At 40.3% G+C, this 16,129-nt stretch overlaps 1 protein-coding gene across 10 annotated transcripts in view; it reads right to left on the bottom strand.

The window, feature by feature from the left end:
* The window catches only part of CDK5RAP2 (CDK5 regulatory subunit associated protein 2), a 218,220-nt gene that overhangs the window by 93,325 nt on the left and 108,766 nt on the right, over positions 1 to 16,129 (bottom strand). For all 10 annotated transcript variants that reach the window (XM_037850920.1, XM_037850926.1, XM_037850923.1 and 7 more), the window contains 4 exons: positions 14,453 to 14,596; positions 8,569 to 8,666; positions 3,344 to 3,474; positions 1,727 to 1,836 (listed from right to left, as the gene is read on the bottom strand). In XM_037850920.1, coding sequence (XP_037706848.1) covers positions 1,727 to 1,836; positions 3,344 to 3,474; positions 8,569 to 8,666; positions 14,453 to 14,596 — 483 coding nt within the window. The remainder of the gene's footprint in view (positions 1 to 1,726; positions 1,837 to 3,343; positions 3,475 to 8,568; positions 8,667 to 14,452; positions 14,597 to 16,129) is intronic.

The following is a 16,129-nucleotide window of genomic DNA, read 5'->3' as shown; positions in this document are numbered from 1 at the left end:
AATTAGATGTTAATTTTACAGCATTAACCCTCTTTGGGTACCTATCTAGCGATACCAGTAATAAAAATTGTTTTCAATTATAGTTACTAAATTGACAGCTACTAAATACTACCAAACTTCAGTCACTGTTCCTTGCAAAAATCCTGAGGAGGTGAACAGGCTAGTGTGATTATTCCCATTTTATACTACAGGAACTGAGATGCAAAGATGTAACTGCCAAAAGTCTCAAAGGTGGAGTTTTCTGGAGAATAAATTGAGATGTGACAATGGTCAAAGTGCCTAACAGTATAAGAAAGAGCAGCAGCCTCCACAGAGGCAGAGCCAGGTCCAGAACTGAGGTCCCCAAGCTCTCAGTCCAGTGCTCCTTCTAAAAGTACAGGTCTTGACAGGCCAAGTACATAAGTAATTTAGCAGACCCCATCTTGGTTCTCTGCAGTCTTCAAATCCCAATGGCCAGTAATTTTCCAAAGACTTCTTAATTGGGGGGAGGAGATCAATAGCCCTTCAAATAAAGTGGAAAAGCCCACTCTGACTAAACATAGTAGATGTTCAATCCATCAAAAATTAGACCTAACTCTCATAGTGGGAAGGACAAGACATTCTGATTCTATAAACATCTACTTAGTGCCAACCAAGTGAACCACCCACTGCCCTTACCTTAAGTTCTCACAGCATCTATTATCATCCCCATTTTCTTCACCTTCAGAAAGTAACAGCTTCCTCAATTCTCCTTGCTCCACTTCTTCCAAAATACCCACACTTTTATAGTTCTCCTTGCTATTTCTTACTTCTGTGCCTTTCACAGGCTGTTTTCTCTCTCTCTGCTGAGAAAGTCCACACCACCACCCTAAGGAACTCCTATTCATCCTTCAAATCCCATGTCAAGCCTCACTTCTGTTGAGAAACTTTCCCTGAACAAGTCAAACCCTCCCCGAGGCAGTTAATGACTTCTTCTCTACTCTAAACCTTGTACATCCCCCCTACTACTACAGCAACCCCTGCACTCCATATTGCAATTACCTGTTTACAAATCTGTCTCCTCTAACAATCTGTAAATTATTCCAAGGCAGAAACTGAATCTCAGTCACACCTGACGATAATTTTACAATAACTTAACACTTTCCTCTGAGCTCCCACTTCCTATTCTAATCAACGGCTCTTAAAATCTTGAAACACTAGAAACCACTCTAACCATGCCACATATCAACAGACAGAAAAACTTTTCCAGTTTAGGATAAAAAAAAGGATATTCTGACCAAACTTGGGACTTTAGTCATTCAAAAATCCTCTATTAAATCCTATTTGTGCCAGGTACTAGGAAATCAGAAATAAATAAGATGTCCATCCACTAAATTTAAGATGTTCACAGTCTAGCAGGGGACAGAGATAAATAATCAGACAATGGAGATCAGTATGAGACAGGCATCAATGAGATTGGACCCAAGCAGAGAGGTGCATGACCTGAGGAAAAGGAGGCTAACTCTATGTGGAGGGTTCAGGGAACATTTCTTAGATCAGGCCTTGGCTGGGTTCTCAAGCCTGAGGAGGAGAGTATTAGGCATGGGGGGAGGGCACTCCAGGTAACGTAAACACAAACAGCAAAGACAAGGCAGGGAGGAATGGGAAGAAAGGAGAAGAAAGGGGCTTTTAGAATTTTACATCTCTGATCAGGAACCCATGAGACAACAAATAACCAATGAAACAGTAAAAGTTAATAGGTCGATACCTTTTTCTTAAGTTCTTCTTGAGAAAAATGCTCCGCTTGAAACTTATTGTGTTCTTCAAGGCAAATACTCAAATAAGATGTTTGATCACTATAAAATGAAAATGTTTCTTCTGCCCAAAAAAAAAAAAAAGAGGAAGTAGGAGTTAAAAAAGAGTATCAGACATATAACCTTCCAGGACCACTTCGAGTAAATATACCTATAGTAATTTAAATTAGGGGAGAAGGGGGGTGAGAGAGAAAAACGCACAGGGAGTTTAAAGCACCACCTTTGGAGCAAAAGTAATTTTCCCTCTTTCTCTACAGGCTGATAGATATCTCAACATATGGTTTCATCTTGGGCTGTAGGCTTTCACTATGGCCAATTCTGAATTATAATTTGCATATCAAATATCATTCCTGGAGACCGTTCTGAGTGGCATAAGCGAATGGTGATTTCAGTTTCAATGAGGGAGTGATTCTGTTTAGGCAAGAATTCAGGAAAATTAGCTGTGTCCCTCAAAGGTAGAACTCAAAGGAAAAAAAAAGTGCTTAGTGTAATTTCTCCTGGTCCCAGAACCCTCATGGCAATACAGAAACTGCCTGCTAGATCCAAGATAAAAGAATCTTTAGTCACCAATGTAACAGTATGCTTTCCTTTATGGCAAAAGTCACATTGTAATAGGAGGGAAAGAGCAGAGGAGGGAGAGGACATTTATGAACCAGGCATATTCTACAAACACTATCTCAGTTAACACACACAGATAAGAGCGAATACACCTGAAATACAGTATGGTACACTGGAAAGAGCCAGCCTTCAAAGTAAGACACCTGGTTCAAATCTGGGTTGTAGGACCCTAGGCAAATCAATCCCCTCTCTCCAAGCCTCAGTTTCTGCATCTGTAAAACGGAGTTCATATCAGCACAACTTAATGGCCTGATTGTATCAGAGAGGTGCCCAACATATGCCTTACACACAATAGGGGCTCAAGAAATGTCAAACCTACCACAGCTGTTACTAATTTTTACTATATGTGCCAGGCCCCCGGCTAGAAATATAGAACGGAATCAAGACACTAATCCAGATCTCAAGGGGTTCATGTCTTAGCAAGAAAGAGAGCAAATATTACTGCAATGATTCCAGCAATGCAAGATCACAGGGCCTTCATGTCCTCCCTAAATAAATCCAATCATGGTCACAACAATGCTAAAAACAACGTTTCAGTGAGTAGTCAATCTCACCCCTACATGTCTGTGCATTCCCAGGCTCTCTGCAGTTGGTGCTGTGGTAGGCAGAGTGCAAAGACTGGGCAATTTGAGGGCTGTCTACTATACAAAGGGGATTCCAAGGCTCTGAGGTTATGCAGAGCCAGCAGCCTTGAGTGATGCAGAAAACAGGACAGGCAGCAGGGAAACATCCCTGCAGCAGACTCCTGCAGAATTAATACAATTTGCTGGACCCATCTACTATGAAGGCCAAAGCCAGATAAATACCAACTAGGAGAGCCAAAATTAACATGGTCACCAGAAAAGGGATCCCTAAATGAAATCCTGTGGTTGCTTCACCTCCTAATGAGTCTCTTAAAGTTCAGCCCTTCAAGTGGAAACACAAAAGAGAAATACATACAAAAGAGTGTGTACCTTCCCTTCTCCGAATTTCGCTGGCCTGCTCCTCCAGGGTCTTTCGCAAATTCTGATAGGAGAGCACATCCCGCTGTAGTTGCTTCCGCAGGGCAAATATGTTGTTTAACTCAGCCTGCAGGTTGTTGATACTTAGTAAAACAAGACGTCAGAAATTTTTAAAGATTTGTTTGTGTTTTGAGATGCAAAGCCCAGAAAGCCTTTTTTTGATTTTTACATCATTTGTACTTTTTTCTGATTATAAAAGTAAATACGTGTTTATTATAGAAATTTTTAAATATATAATATAAAGAAAACAAAAATTACCATGATTCCACTATCAATTAACACATGGCAGACTCTTCCCTCTTGATCTTTTTCCCTATGAGTACTGTTAAAAAGTTGAAATATTTGATGTACAGTGCTGAATTCTGCCTTTCTCACTTAAGTATTTCCCTACATTTTCGAAAATTCTTTGCAAACATTTTCAATGACTATATAATATTAAATCAGGTGATGCTGTCCCACTATTTACCTTAATTCACTCTCTATTAATAGAAGATTGAGTCCTTTCCAAGTTTTTGCTATAGGTGTAGCTAGGTGGAAAAAATACAATTCTCCAGAATGTCTCTGTGTTTGGAATAACATCTTGAGAGTAATTAGGTATAAAAGGGAAAGCTCTCCAGGGCCTGGAAGTCATCTGGCACTAAACTTCAGAAGAGCAGGAGACAGGGGAGGTCTTTTGTTGTGTTACTCCTAAAAGATAACATTGGGGTGAGGGTGGAGAACAGAAGGGGAAAATGGAAGAAGAGTGAATGAGCAATAGAAGGGAGAGAAGAATCAATTCAGGGGTCAACAGAATTCCAGAATGATGGGTTAGTCAATTAAAAATGCATAGTATGAATGGGTTCTTACTTTTAAAGGAAGGATGGTCAAACTAGTGTCAAGTTTCACATCTGAGTCAATGTGATACAGTGCTGAGCTATACAGAGAGCTTGCATGGAATCTGAAACCCAGGACCCAGAGGAAGCCATGAAAATGCACGTTTCCCAGAATTTACATTAATCTTGGGGAATATGGTCCAAGAGAACTTTTTCAGGTGATAGAAATGTTTTATATCTGCCTAATACAGTAGCCACTACTCAGATGTGACAACTGAGCATCTGAAATGTGGCTACTGAGCAACTGATATGTAGCTAACATATTGAGGAACTGAATGTCTAATTTTATTAAATTTAATTTTAAAAGCCACATGTGGTTAATGGCTACTGTATTAGGCAGTGAAAATCTACAAGAAGGGCTTTGGACTTCTACTGAGGTGTGGCTGGCAGGGATCTGAACCAATTAAACCCAGTCTCCAGGGAACAAGGAGGCCCCAGCTGACATCTGAATAACAAAAATAATGTTTCACTGTACATCTCTGTGCCTAAAGCCTTGTTTGACATTCAGGTTATTTTCTTAAGAAGGATTCCCAGCAGTGTTATTACCGAGTCAAAGTATATGAGCATTTTTAAGACTACTGAAAACATTAACAAATCAGAAAGCTCATTTTTTAATCACTGAAAAATAGATCATTCTCCATCCAGCACCTGACCTATGGTTTCCTAAAAGGGTCCATCAACACCTTGAAAATGCCTGTAAAAAAAATGTATGAATATGTCAATTTTTCTAGGGAGAAGGTACATAAGCTTTCATCAGATTTTCAAAAGGGGTCCACAGCCCCCAAATGGTTAGGAACTATTGCTTTAAAATTTATGTGCCAAAGACGCAAGACCCACTTGTGGTTAACACATTTCTTTTGGTTCCATCCATTGAACTGTGCACATAAATCAACATATATTGGAAGGAAAATAAACCGTTACGTCTCATCTTCTATGTTCACTGCTTTGAGAACAGTTCATTGTGAAGCAGTCTTCCAGCAATGGAAGTGGCCCTACTAGCAACCTGAGCAACCTGTACCTAGTTTCATTTCAACACAATCATAACGATCAATTTGTAAGGCTGATGGAAAACCTTACAGTGGTGTCACAGCACAGCGCTCACTTGAATGTGGTCATGCTGCAGAGACATTTAACCAGGGGAAAAAAAGGAGATTGTTTTAGCAAAGCTCCTGCGATTAGAGCTGGGGAAGCTAACTGCTTCATTCCCTCTTCCATGCTCTGACAGGGTGAAAAATACACAGCTGCTGCTGTGTCTGTCATTTCCGTTTTTCCCACTCTAGAATCTTTCCAAGGCATGAGGTATTGGCGGAACAAAAGGTATTTCACTCTAAAAGAAACAGAAGCCCTGCAAATTCCTCTTTCTGAAATGTAGAGAGGAGAGAAAAAGCAGAAAGGAGGACTCAAGAGACTCCAGGTTCAAAATGGCACACCACCACTAACTAGCTCTATGACCTCAGGCAAGTCAGTTAAACTGCTTGAGCAGTAATATGGGGATTATAATACTTCAATATTGTTTTGAGAATTAAATGAGATGCTATATGCGCAAGAGCTTAGCATAGTGCCTAACACATACCAGATGCTCAATAAATTTTCCTTCCTTCCATATACCCACAACTACACCCTTACAAAAGATGATACTTAGGAGCAAAAATTTCTGGTACTCATGAATTACAGTAATCAGAGATGATTTTGCCCCACTGAGGACATCTGGCAATGTCTGTAGACATGTTTGGTTGTCACGGCTTGGGGTGGGGGGGCAGTGGAGCAGAGGCATGCTATGGCACCTAATAGGTATAGAGATGAGGGATGCTGCTAAACATCCTACAATGCACAGGGTAGACCCTCACAACAAAAAATTACCCAGACCAAAATACTAGTAAAAGTGCTTAGGTTGAGAAACCCTGATATACAAGAAGTGTAACCTATATTAGTCCTCAACATAAGTGATGTATTAATAAGGGTCTAAGTTTTGGAGCCAGAGAGATATGACCTCTGATAATCCCTAACTGTACAACCTTGGGTATGCTCTTAGAATCTCAGAGAACAGATTTTCACTTCCATAATATGGGGATAAAGCCAGCAACTTCTAAGCATTGCTGTGAAGAATAAATAGTAAAGGTGAAAGGCTCAGGCACACAATTGCCATGATTAGTTTCCTGCCTCCCAGGCTTCCCCTTCCAATTTTAATTACAAGTGCAGCAGATGTCTCCAGAGTCATCCACCTTTACTGCTAGTTTCCAGAGAGTGAACATTGCTGGAGTTACAAAAGGGTGTCTACCTGCCTTAGTCCATAATTCTGCCCTCTGGATGTGCCAAGATCTGAGGATTCAAAATGCTCTACATGCTGAGTTTATGCATATTGTGATATTGCAGGATATGTTATTGTTATTCTTAACGATTATCATTTACTGAGTACTTATTATGTGCCAGGCCATATTAGGATTTTACATATATCATCTCTTATTTCAAAACAACCCTGTATAGTGGCTAGGTAGACATAAATAATGAGGCTCAGGGTGAGAAATAACTTTCCCAAGAGCTCAGCGCTGGCAAGCGGCAGAACTGAAATTTGAATCCAGCTCTGTCTCATTCTAAATGTACTGTGTCTCTGAAGATGAACAAGAAACCTTTTAAGCGTCCTTGCTGGTCACAGCCATGACGGACCTCAGTACCATGCCACATTTTTATTCATTAAGGAAGAATTTGTAAAACTCAGAGCTATCCAAGATGCTAAGGGAGCTTGATCACAACCATATCCACCCACAGGGTTCTCCCTGCCAGAATCTAATTGGGCTCCTACCCCAAGAAGTGGCACAATTGAAACTCAATTTGCCCATTTCCTCTTTTCCCAAGTAAAACTGACTAGCAGCTGAGGCTCCCTGAAAAAGCTCACAGAATTTCATTAGGATTTTTTCATTTTCTCTAAACTCACTTAAGATTCAAAACTCTGAAAATTACCTCATAATTTAAAAGATTAGTGTTTGGAAGGCATTTATCCCTTGAAGATTTCCTGGGTGCCCACTCCACACCAGGCCCTATGCCAGGCACTGGGATACAGAGCGGAGTAGGACAAGGTCACTGCCCTCAGAGAACTCACAGTCCAGATGAGGATGCGGACCAGTCCACAAATGAGGACACAAAGGGTGGCAAGGCCAGTTAGAAGGAAAGAGAAACAGAGGAAGGGCAACTGTCCTGAGGATTAGCTTGGGCCTCCTGAAAAGGGTCATACTCAAGCTGAATTCTAAAGGACACTAGCAAGAGACAAAGCAGGGGAACGGGTAGGAACAGGGGAGCAGGGAGCATGTGAAGGGAGAGGCAGGAGAGTGCACAGTCCAGGGAACAATGAATAGCTCGTTATGGCTAGAGCAAAAGGCATAAGTGAGGGAGCAGAGAAGTGATTTTTTTTTTTTAACTTTTTACTATAGAAAACATTAGATATAGAAAACAAGACAAATTAGTGTAATGAGCCTCTCCACATCTATCGACACCCCAGCCCAATACCAGTGACCTACAGTCAGTCTTGTTCCATCAATACCCCCACTCACATCCTCCACTTCTGTACTGTTTTGAAGCAAATCCCAGCCATTATATCCTTTCAACTGCAACAATTTCTAGTGTGTAGAAATATGTTTTCTTAATGTAAGAAATCACCAAGTTCAAGCCTCCATTTACAGATGGGCAAATAGAGGCCTGGAGTGGGAGAGGCTCGCCTATGGACACAGTGCTAAGGATGGGAAAGCTGAGGCTAGAAAGAGACAACCAGCCTATAATCAGCTGTCCTCACCACACCTCACCAACACTAAATCATTTCAGCAATTCTGACACAAGTCCCTCCAGGCTTGGGCTAAGTAAGGTAGATACATGTTTGGATGCCACAGCTCTGTCACTCACCACCTATGTGAACTTAGACAAGTCATTTAACCTCTCTTAGCTTTGCTTTCACAGAGTTATCTAAAAACATGTGTAACACTATTACCTACCTCACAGAACTGCTGTGAGGATTATATGTGACAAAACATATATAAACACTTTGAAATCTATACTAAAGCACTACAAAAACCTAAATAATTATTATTATGATATTTTTATCCTAAGGTATTTGTCAAAAGTCAGACAATTCTTTATAGAAAATAGATATATCTGACTGTTAAATAAGGCAATCAGAGTCCAAGTACTTTATAAGCTTCCTAAGCAAACTGGTAGCTTTGCTGCCACAGAAACTACTAGCATTTTTTAAGGGGTGTGTGTGTATATGTGCATATGTCCATGCACACGTGTGCATGATGCCCAAACAGAAAAACTTACCTGTTTGAGTTTTGCAGAGATTTTACCAGATGGGAATAGATATGCTGCTCTTTCATTAAGACCTGAATCAGCTCTTCATAGTCTGATTGTTGTTTTTCCTGAGAATGACAATGGGCAACCAACATTAAGGGACGAATTTCAAGAGAGTGCATCCTTACAGTACACAAACATATGTGGACAGTTTGGGTTTTTAAATCCAAACTGAGGAGAGCCCCTCTGCCAGGCTTTGGACCAGGCTACAGTCAGAGAGCACCATCTTCAGGAGGAGTGAGGAATGACTGTCATTTGCCCCAGAATAAAGCCGAGAGCTGTGCTTCTAACACTTAACAGCTTTTGTTAAAGACTCATCATAGTTATCTCATTTGCCCACCATGAAACTGCCACCCCTCACAGCCTCTACTAAGCACTTTCACAACAATACAGAGAATGCCCTTTTACACTTGCTCTTACTGAAAAGAACAGATATTCACAAAGTGAAATCTGGCAAATACTAAAGACAAGGAACTTATATTAAAGTAGAAGAGGCTGAGTGAGTGGCACTTTGGAGGCACCCAGAAGAGACTGATGATAAAGAGATCTGAGTTGGGTGAATGTTTGAAGAGGATCAGGGTATTTACAGAGACTCAAAATATCTCCCCATGAAATGTTTACTAATTACAAAGAAAAAAAAGGTAACTGTAGAGTCGAGACACCTGGCAGACACCACATTGATACAGTTATCAAAGTTAACATGGCCAGTAATGGGACAAATTGAAATGTGGCATCTGATAGGATGCAATGAGAAGAACACAGGATTACTACTGTGATATTCCTGCCAAAGAGGCATAGTCTGAATTTAATCGTGAAGAAACATCAGCAAACCTAAAATGAAGGACATTCTACAAAATAACTGGTGTGGACACTTCAAAAATATCAAGGTCATGGAAGTCAAAGAAAAACTGAGGAACTGCTCCAGATTCAAGACTGAAGAAACTCAAGACTATTTATGCAATGTGTGATGCTGGATTAGATCTTTTTGCTATAAAGGGCATTGCATGGACAACTGGTGAACCAGGAATGGGTCTGAGGATTAGATGGTAGTGATATGCCCATGCTAATTCCCTGGTTAAAATGGCTGTGCTGAGGTTATGCAAGAGAATGTTCCTGTTTGAAGGAAATACACACTAAAGTACTCAGAAGTGGCAGGGCTTCACGTCAGCATCTTACACTCAGGTAGTTCGGGAGAATAAGGTCCTTTAAGCTACTCTTTGCAACTATTTGATAAATCTGAAATTATTTCAAAATAAGAACAAAAAGTGCAGAATACTTAGTACAATGCCAAACAGGTACAAAGTGCTCTCTAAATACTGAGGGGAGACATTCAGTTAGTGGAGAAACTGGGCCCGCAAAACACCCTTTGTATTTCAACCTGACTTACACGCGCTCCTAAAACCAAGATCCCACCTGGAACAAGAGTTCTTAACCTAAATAAAATTGAAGGGATCCATGAATGTGACCAAGAAAAAAAACTTTACATTTTCATTTCTACTATCCTCTAACTGAAATTCAGCATTTTTCAGATGAAGAAATTGATTCTTTAAGAAAAGAGGTAATTTGTTTGAGTCTGTTCAGCTACGTTCTGAAAGTCAGAATTTGTGGTTAGGTAAATAACTTCAAAGCCAACCAAGAAGGGCTGGAGAACAGACCAATAAACATGGATTTCCAGAGAATGGAATATGTGTCCAGTTAAAGAATCTCAACCCCAGGGACCCTACACCCTAGCAGATCGATGCAGGCTGGGCTCCTAAGCCCTGGAGAAGGACAACCCACAGCCATGTCAGGACCTGGTTGCCCAGCTCAGCTCCTCTCTCCTGTTCTTTCTGACAACTACTGCAAACCTTTACCAGGTTTTTCAGGCCGCTGTTCTCCTCAGATCCTGCCCTCCACCTGCCAACTGACCACATTCACATTCATCCTTTCCTCCTGTGTTTCCACTGCAGTGGAACTGGGAAATCCCTCCATCTGAAACTCTAGAAGGCACCTCTTACCTCCTCCTCAAGAGACTGTTCCATCATTCACCCCTCTCCACTGACAAACTCCACGACACCACACAGGATCTGCTCAGGCCAAATGCTAAACAGGAAGCCTCCCCTGACTGAAAGACATGCCCTCCTCTGGCCCATAGCATCCTGTATTCACCTTCACCCCAAGCTGCAGTGAACCAACCACCTGTGCCCACCCCCATAATCTGAGGGCTCCCTGGGGGCAACAATGCCCAGAGCCAGACACAGTGCCTGGCACGATCATACCTGTCACAAATACTTGCTGAATTATTGATTAAGTATGTATAAGGTGCAAACAGAAACCAATATGAATCTCAAGAGGAGAGATTCCTGTGGATATCTTGCATAATGGAAGTCAGAGTGAGTCAACCTCTCCCTAGAAGCAAACTGCTCACCCATGTTAAATAAATGAACTCTTCAGAGCCATTTGGACTTCATTTCATCAATCACCTACTCCCCTGCATTGAATCATGCCCCATTAGAGTGAAGTCATTTGGCTCCCTCCACTGACAAACCAATAGGTCTCCTCCAGCACAGAGGCAGAGATCCAGGCTGCCAAAGGAGAGTAACAAGAAGCACCTGCTCGGCAAGACCAACCACTCTTCCTATCTCCTGTCCATCCAAACAAGAAACTAACCCAGGCAGGAGGCCTCTCAGCACAGAGACTTGCTTAGCACACTCTGCAATATGTGGAGACAGTCCTTGGAATAACCACTCAGCTCAGCACCATTCCCCTCCCTTATCTGAAATACAGGGACAAGTCCCCAGGAGTCTCTTCTCCCATGTAAGCCAGCCTCAGGCCCATGATAAACCAGTAAGGTTCTCTCCCAGGAATTCAGAAACTTAAACGAAAACACCAAACAAGTCTGAGTGCAGCCAGGTCTGAGTCATGTCAACAAACAGTGCCCCAGAGTCTATAATTTCTGCTGCTGAGGTCCATGGAGCTGCCGCAGTTTTCAACCTCCTCAAGGTCTGGTTGCTCAACTCTTTCTTGGTATCTGTGAGAGATTCCAGTATGTTTCAATAAATACTCCCTTACATTGTTGTTGTGCTCAAGCTACTCAATGTCAGTGTCTGTAGCTTACAACCAAAAGGATTTCTACTAATACACTTAAATTATTTCTAATCCTCTCAGCTAATTCTGTGAGGTAGTCATGTAATTCCCCATTTCACAGATTAGGCAGGTGAGTTTCAGGGAGATTAAGTGACTTGCCCAAGGTCAAAGAGCTACAAAGAAGTAGAACTGGCATTCAGACACTAAAGCCAGGGCACTTTCTACTCCACCATAGTTTCCTAATGACTTGAAGCAAACACATGCAATGTGCAGACCACAATCTGAAGAGGTAGCAGTTATGTAAAGAGAAAGCTTAAAGGATCAACTTCTTGGTAATCAGGGCAATTTAGTGGCCTGGTAGACAGAGTGCATCTATTTCAGCAACTATATCATAGCTCTGCAGCAAAGACATTTATTTTAATACTCAGGAAACTTCTGCAGCAATGTCCCAACCATGTCAATAACCAAGCTCTAAATCTGGTTGCAGCAAGTTAAAGATGGTCAGTGTGCTTTACTCTCTATTGTTCAATTCCCTGATCATCTAACTTTAATTCTCAGGGATCACAAAATGATTAGAAGGAAAACAGAGTGCCTAGAGTCTATGGAGACATCAGCATAGCCTCAAGTTCTTTGTAGAAATGGGCAGAGGATAAATCCTAAATCAACACAAAATAGCCAAAGGCATGGCAGAAGAAATTCACGTTCTCTACACAGAAAGAACTGTCATCTAAAAACTATCACTTTCCTGGGAGAGGGACAAAAAACTATGAGGCTACAACAGCAGGGATTTCTTAAACTGACACCTAGAAATTTACAAATCTTAAATGATATAACTTACAATCCTTTATCCATAATTTATAATTATTCTTAAAGAACAGAATTAAAATCTTTGCTAAAATACTTAGGTATTCTGCACAGTAAGTTAAACATCACCAGGATCCAAATATAGCTGAAAAGCCAATAAAATGATTGTAAATTTGTGGTTAAATGAACTACAAACATCACCCAGTGCAAAAATTCTAAAAGTGAAATAGCACAGATGAGATAAAACTGATATTAAAATTTAAAATACTCAATCTGTTCAATAAATTTATAAACACATTTTGTTCAACATTAATATACTTTTTATGTGACTGAAATGTGATTCAAAATAGCCACGTTTAAGTAAATGTGACTCAAATTAGTGAAGGTATGTGTATCTAAAAAAACCTGGGGGATTGCTATCTTGTTTCAAAACACTGTGCCTTATTACAGTTTAATGTACATCTTAACAGCCCAACTAAATGTGATCAAAATCAAATAACTATATGCAAGTTAGGATCACAAATTATTAGACCTCCTAAGAGTTACTGGACAAGGCTAACCAAGTGAAGTGACAAAACCAGAAGAGAAGCCCAGGCTTCCAGGCTCACTCCCTCCCCCAGCACATGCTGACACACTCATCCTACAGAAACAGCAAAATGCAAATCCCCAAATTGTCAGAGAGGACTAGGGCGGATACACACAATGGCTAGCAGAGTTGCTAAAATAATAAACTACTTCTATAGAAACTGGAAAATAACTCCTTGTCCACACACACCACCACCCCAGATGCTCTGAATCATCCCCCTGGACTCCCAGGGACCTCCCCAAGATCCAGTAACTCCAGGGTTGCTACCTGGCATATGAATGGGCCTCTAGGACCCTACTTACTCCAGTCCTACCACCAAAGTCTGTTTTGATGATGCCCGTGATATAACAGATGTTAGTTATTTTGAGAATCACCATTCACAAAACCACAAGTCATGATCAGAGCCATTCATCAGAGAACTAATTTGCGTAAAAGTGCTCCGTCTTGTGAATGTACAAAATTAATTAAAACCAGGTTTAAAAAAATTAAAAAAAAACTTAAAAAAAAAAAAACCCACACATAAACTTGGCCTGCAGTTCAACTCCTTTCCTTTCCCAGATGCGGCTGCCTATCTGCACTTTATGCAAGCTGGGGGTGGGAGCAATCTCTATGCATCTCTCACAAATCAATATAATCATTTATTGAGCCAGGCACTGGGCTAGACATTGGGATTCAGAGTTCCCACCCCTGAGGTATCTGCCCATCATGCTCAGGTGCTCTAGTGAGGGGAAGCAGAAAGGTAGGCCCTATAAACTTCAACACAAAGCAAGAAGTGTGACAATGGAGGGACGAGAAATGAGCAAAGTGCTATGAAAAATTGAGGAAAAACAGACGTAGTGACCAACCAGGCTCAGGGAAGGCTCCACAGAGGTGACAAGAGAGTGGCATCTTTAGAGATGTTCAGGAGTTACCAGGTTAAAAAAGAAAGAAAAGGCAGTTCTGGCAGACAGAACAGCACCTGCCAACAGAAAAAGAGGTACAGAACATGGTATCTTCAGGAAACTGAAGAGGAATGAAAAAAAAATGAGATTGGAAAGATAATCTGAGGCCAAATCATGAAGGACCTGGTGTGCCATAGTTGAGCACTTAACTGGAAAACTTTCCTAATACTTGGGTTTACATGGTTCTTGAGAGGTGAGTCCTCGGAGAGCAAATACAAGGCTCATCTTTTAACAAGGTGTAGCTTCTCTGGTTTCTTGTGCAGCACAAATGCTAATGCTCAACTGACAGATATTAATCTGTAAGGTGGATAGACACAGAACTACTACTTCTACCTGCTGTAAAGTTTGATAATTATCTGCAAGAATGCATTTGAGGATCTCTCTAGATCAAAAAATATGTTTCAGAAAAGAATATGAATACATTCACATGTGAACGTCCAATTTCAGTCAAGTTTACCTCAGAGAAGATGATTTTGCCGCCTGGTGACTGTTGAGAAGAGCACTTTTCTGTTATTAAGCCTTCGCTTCTGAACTCAAGATCTTCCGCAGTTATTAAATGACAGTTCCGCTGTACTGCTTCCAAATCTTTTCCATTGTATTTCTACGGAAACAAAACAAATCATTAGAAACTCTGCATAGAAAAAAATATTAAGAGCTTGTCTCCAACTCTTTAAGGAAAATTAATTCTATTTTTTCACAGTACCCTATGTCCTTCTAAATACTTTCCAGCTCCCCCAAATACTAGGCAATTAAAAAACTGCAATGCAAGTCCATTTCTATGTTAGTAGGACTTAGAGAATGGCAGCACACCAGACAGCAGAGTCGAGGACACCACTGCCACTACCTCAGAGTGGGTGTGGAGGACAAAGCTGAGGCTTTGTCAGTGTGATCTCTGGGTCTCAGTTCCCTGCTATATAAAATAGGGATGATGATACTTATCCTTCAGGGTTACAATAACTATGCACCAAAACCCAACAAAGTCTTAGTTTCTTTTGAAACATTAGAAATTGGACAAAGCCTTTTGGAACACTGACAAAACTTTGGCCTTCCATATCCACAAGGAGATTTGACTCCCAAGAAGAAAAAGCCAAGACTTGCAAAAAAAAAAGCATCTTGTCCCCTGATGCTTTTCCTAATAGTCACAACACAATTTTAGTTAAATCATAATTCTGCATTTATATTATTACGGCCATGTAAATACTGTTCACAGCTCAGCCATATAGTGTTCCTTGATTATTTCCTTTCATATTCAATTCTGCTTTTCTTGGAATTAGTAGCTGCTTTGTTAATTTGGTTACTTAGTTCAAAAAACTAAATTATATACTTAACATTAATTTATTTTATGCTTTAGGGTCTGGTCACATATAAAAGGCTCCTTCGTAAGGATGCACAATGCAATACACCTCACCAACCCTTTCAGAAGATCTGACATCTAACAATGTGACAAGAATGGTGATCACTTCTCAGGTTTTTTGGCCAAGTTCAAGCACATAATCTATTCCTAACCATTTAAAACCTGACTATTCTCTGAACTAGGATTATGTCTACTCTCAGAAATTAAGGGCAGAAATTACATCTTATTCCTAAGCACCTTAATTTATGGTGCCAAACTATTATAAGAAATTAAGTGAACACAAACAAAAAAGAAACAAACATAGACAACTCTTTGTAAAACCCCATTCAACTGTAACAGGAAGAACTAAGAATCAAATGACCAACAGTGAATTTCTAGAAATGCCATCGTACAGCTGTGATTGAGTTAAACTTTTCAGTTTTATTTTTTAAGGTCCAATTATACATGTACATAGCTTAACAGTAAAACAGTACTAAAAGTTTAAATAAAAAATAACAGTCCCCTACTTCTCCCCCTCTCACCTCTAAGTCCCTTTCACAGAAAATAAAACAAAACAAAACAAAACACTACCAACTCATCAGCTATTCTTCTGCTATTTACTTCCATGTTTCTAAATTATATTCTTACTCTCACATTTCTTGATTTTTCAAGTTTAGAGTTTATCTTTGGCTTCTATCATAGAAGTTTTAGCTCTTATGTCATCTTGTCCCCTGATGCTTTTCCTAATAGTCACAACACAATTTCAGTTAAATAATAATTCCACATTTATATTATTATGGC

Source organism: Choloepus didactylus, chromosome 10, assembly GCF_015220235.1.
Source record: "Choloepus didactylus isolate mChoDid1 chromosome 10, mChoDid1.pri, whole genome shotgun sequence".
NCBI classification, from domain to species: domain Eukaryota; kingdom Metazoa; phylum Chordata; class Mammalia; order Pilosa; family Megalonychidae; genus Choloepus; species Choloepus didactylus.
Note: the sequence above shows the minus strand (reverse complement) of the source record. Positions and strands in the feature narration are given on the sequence as shown.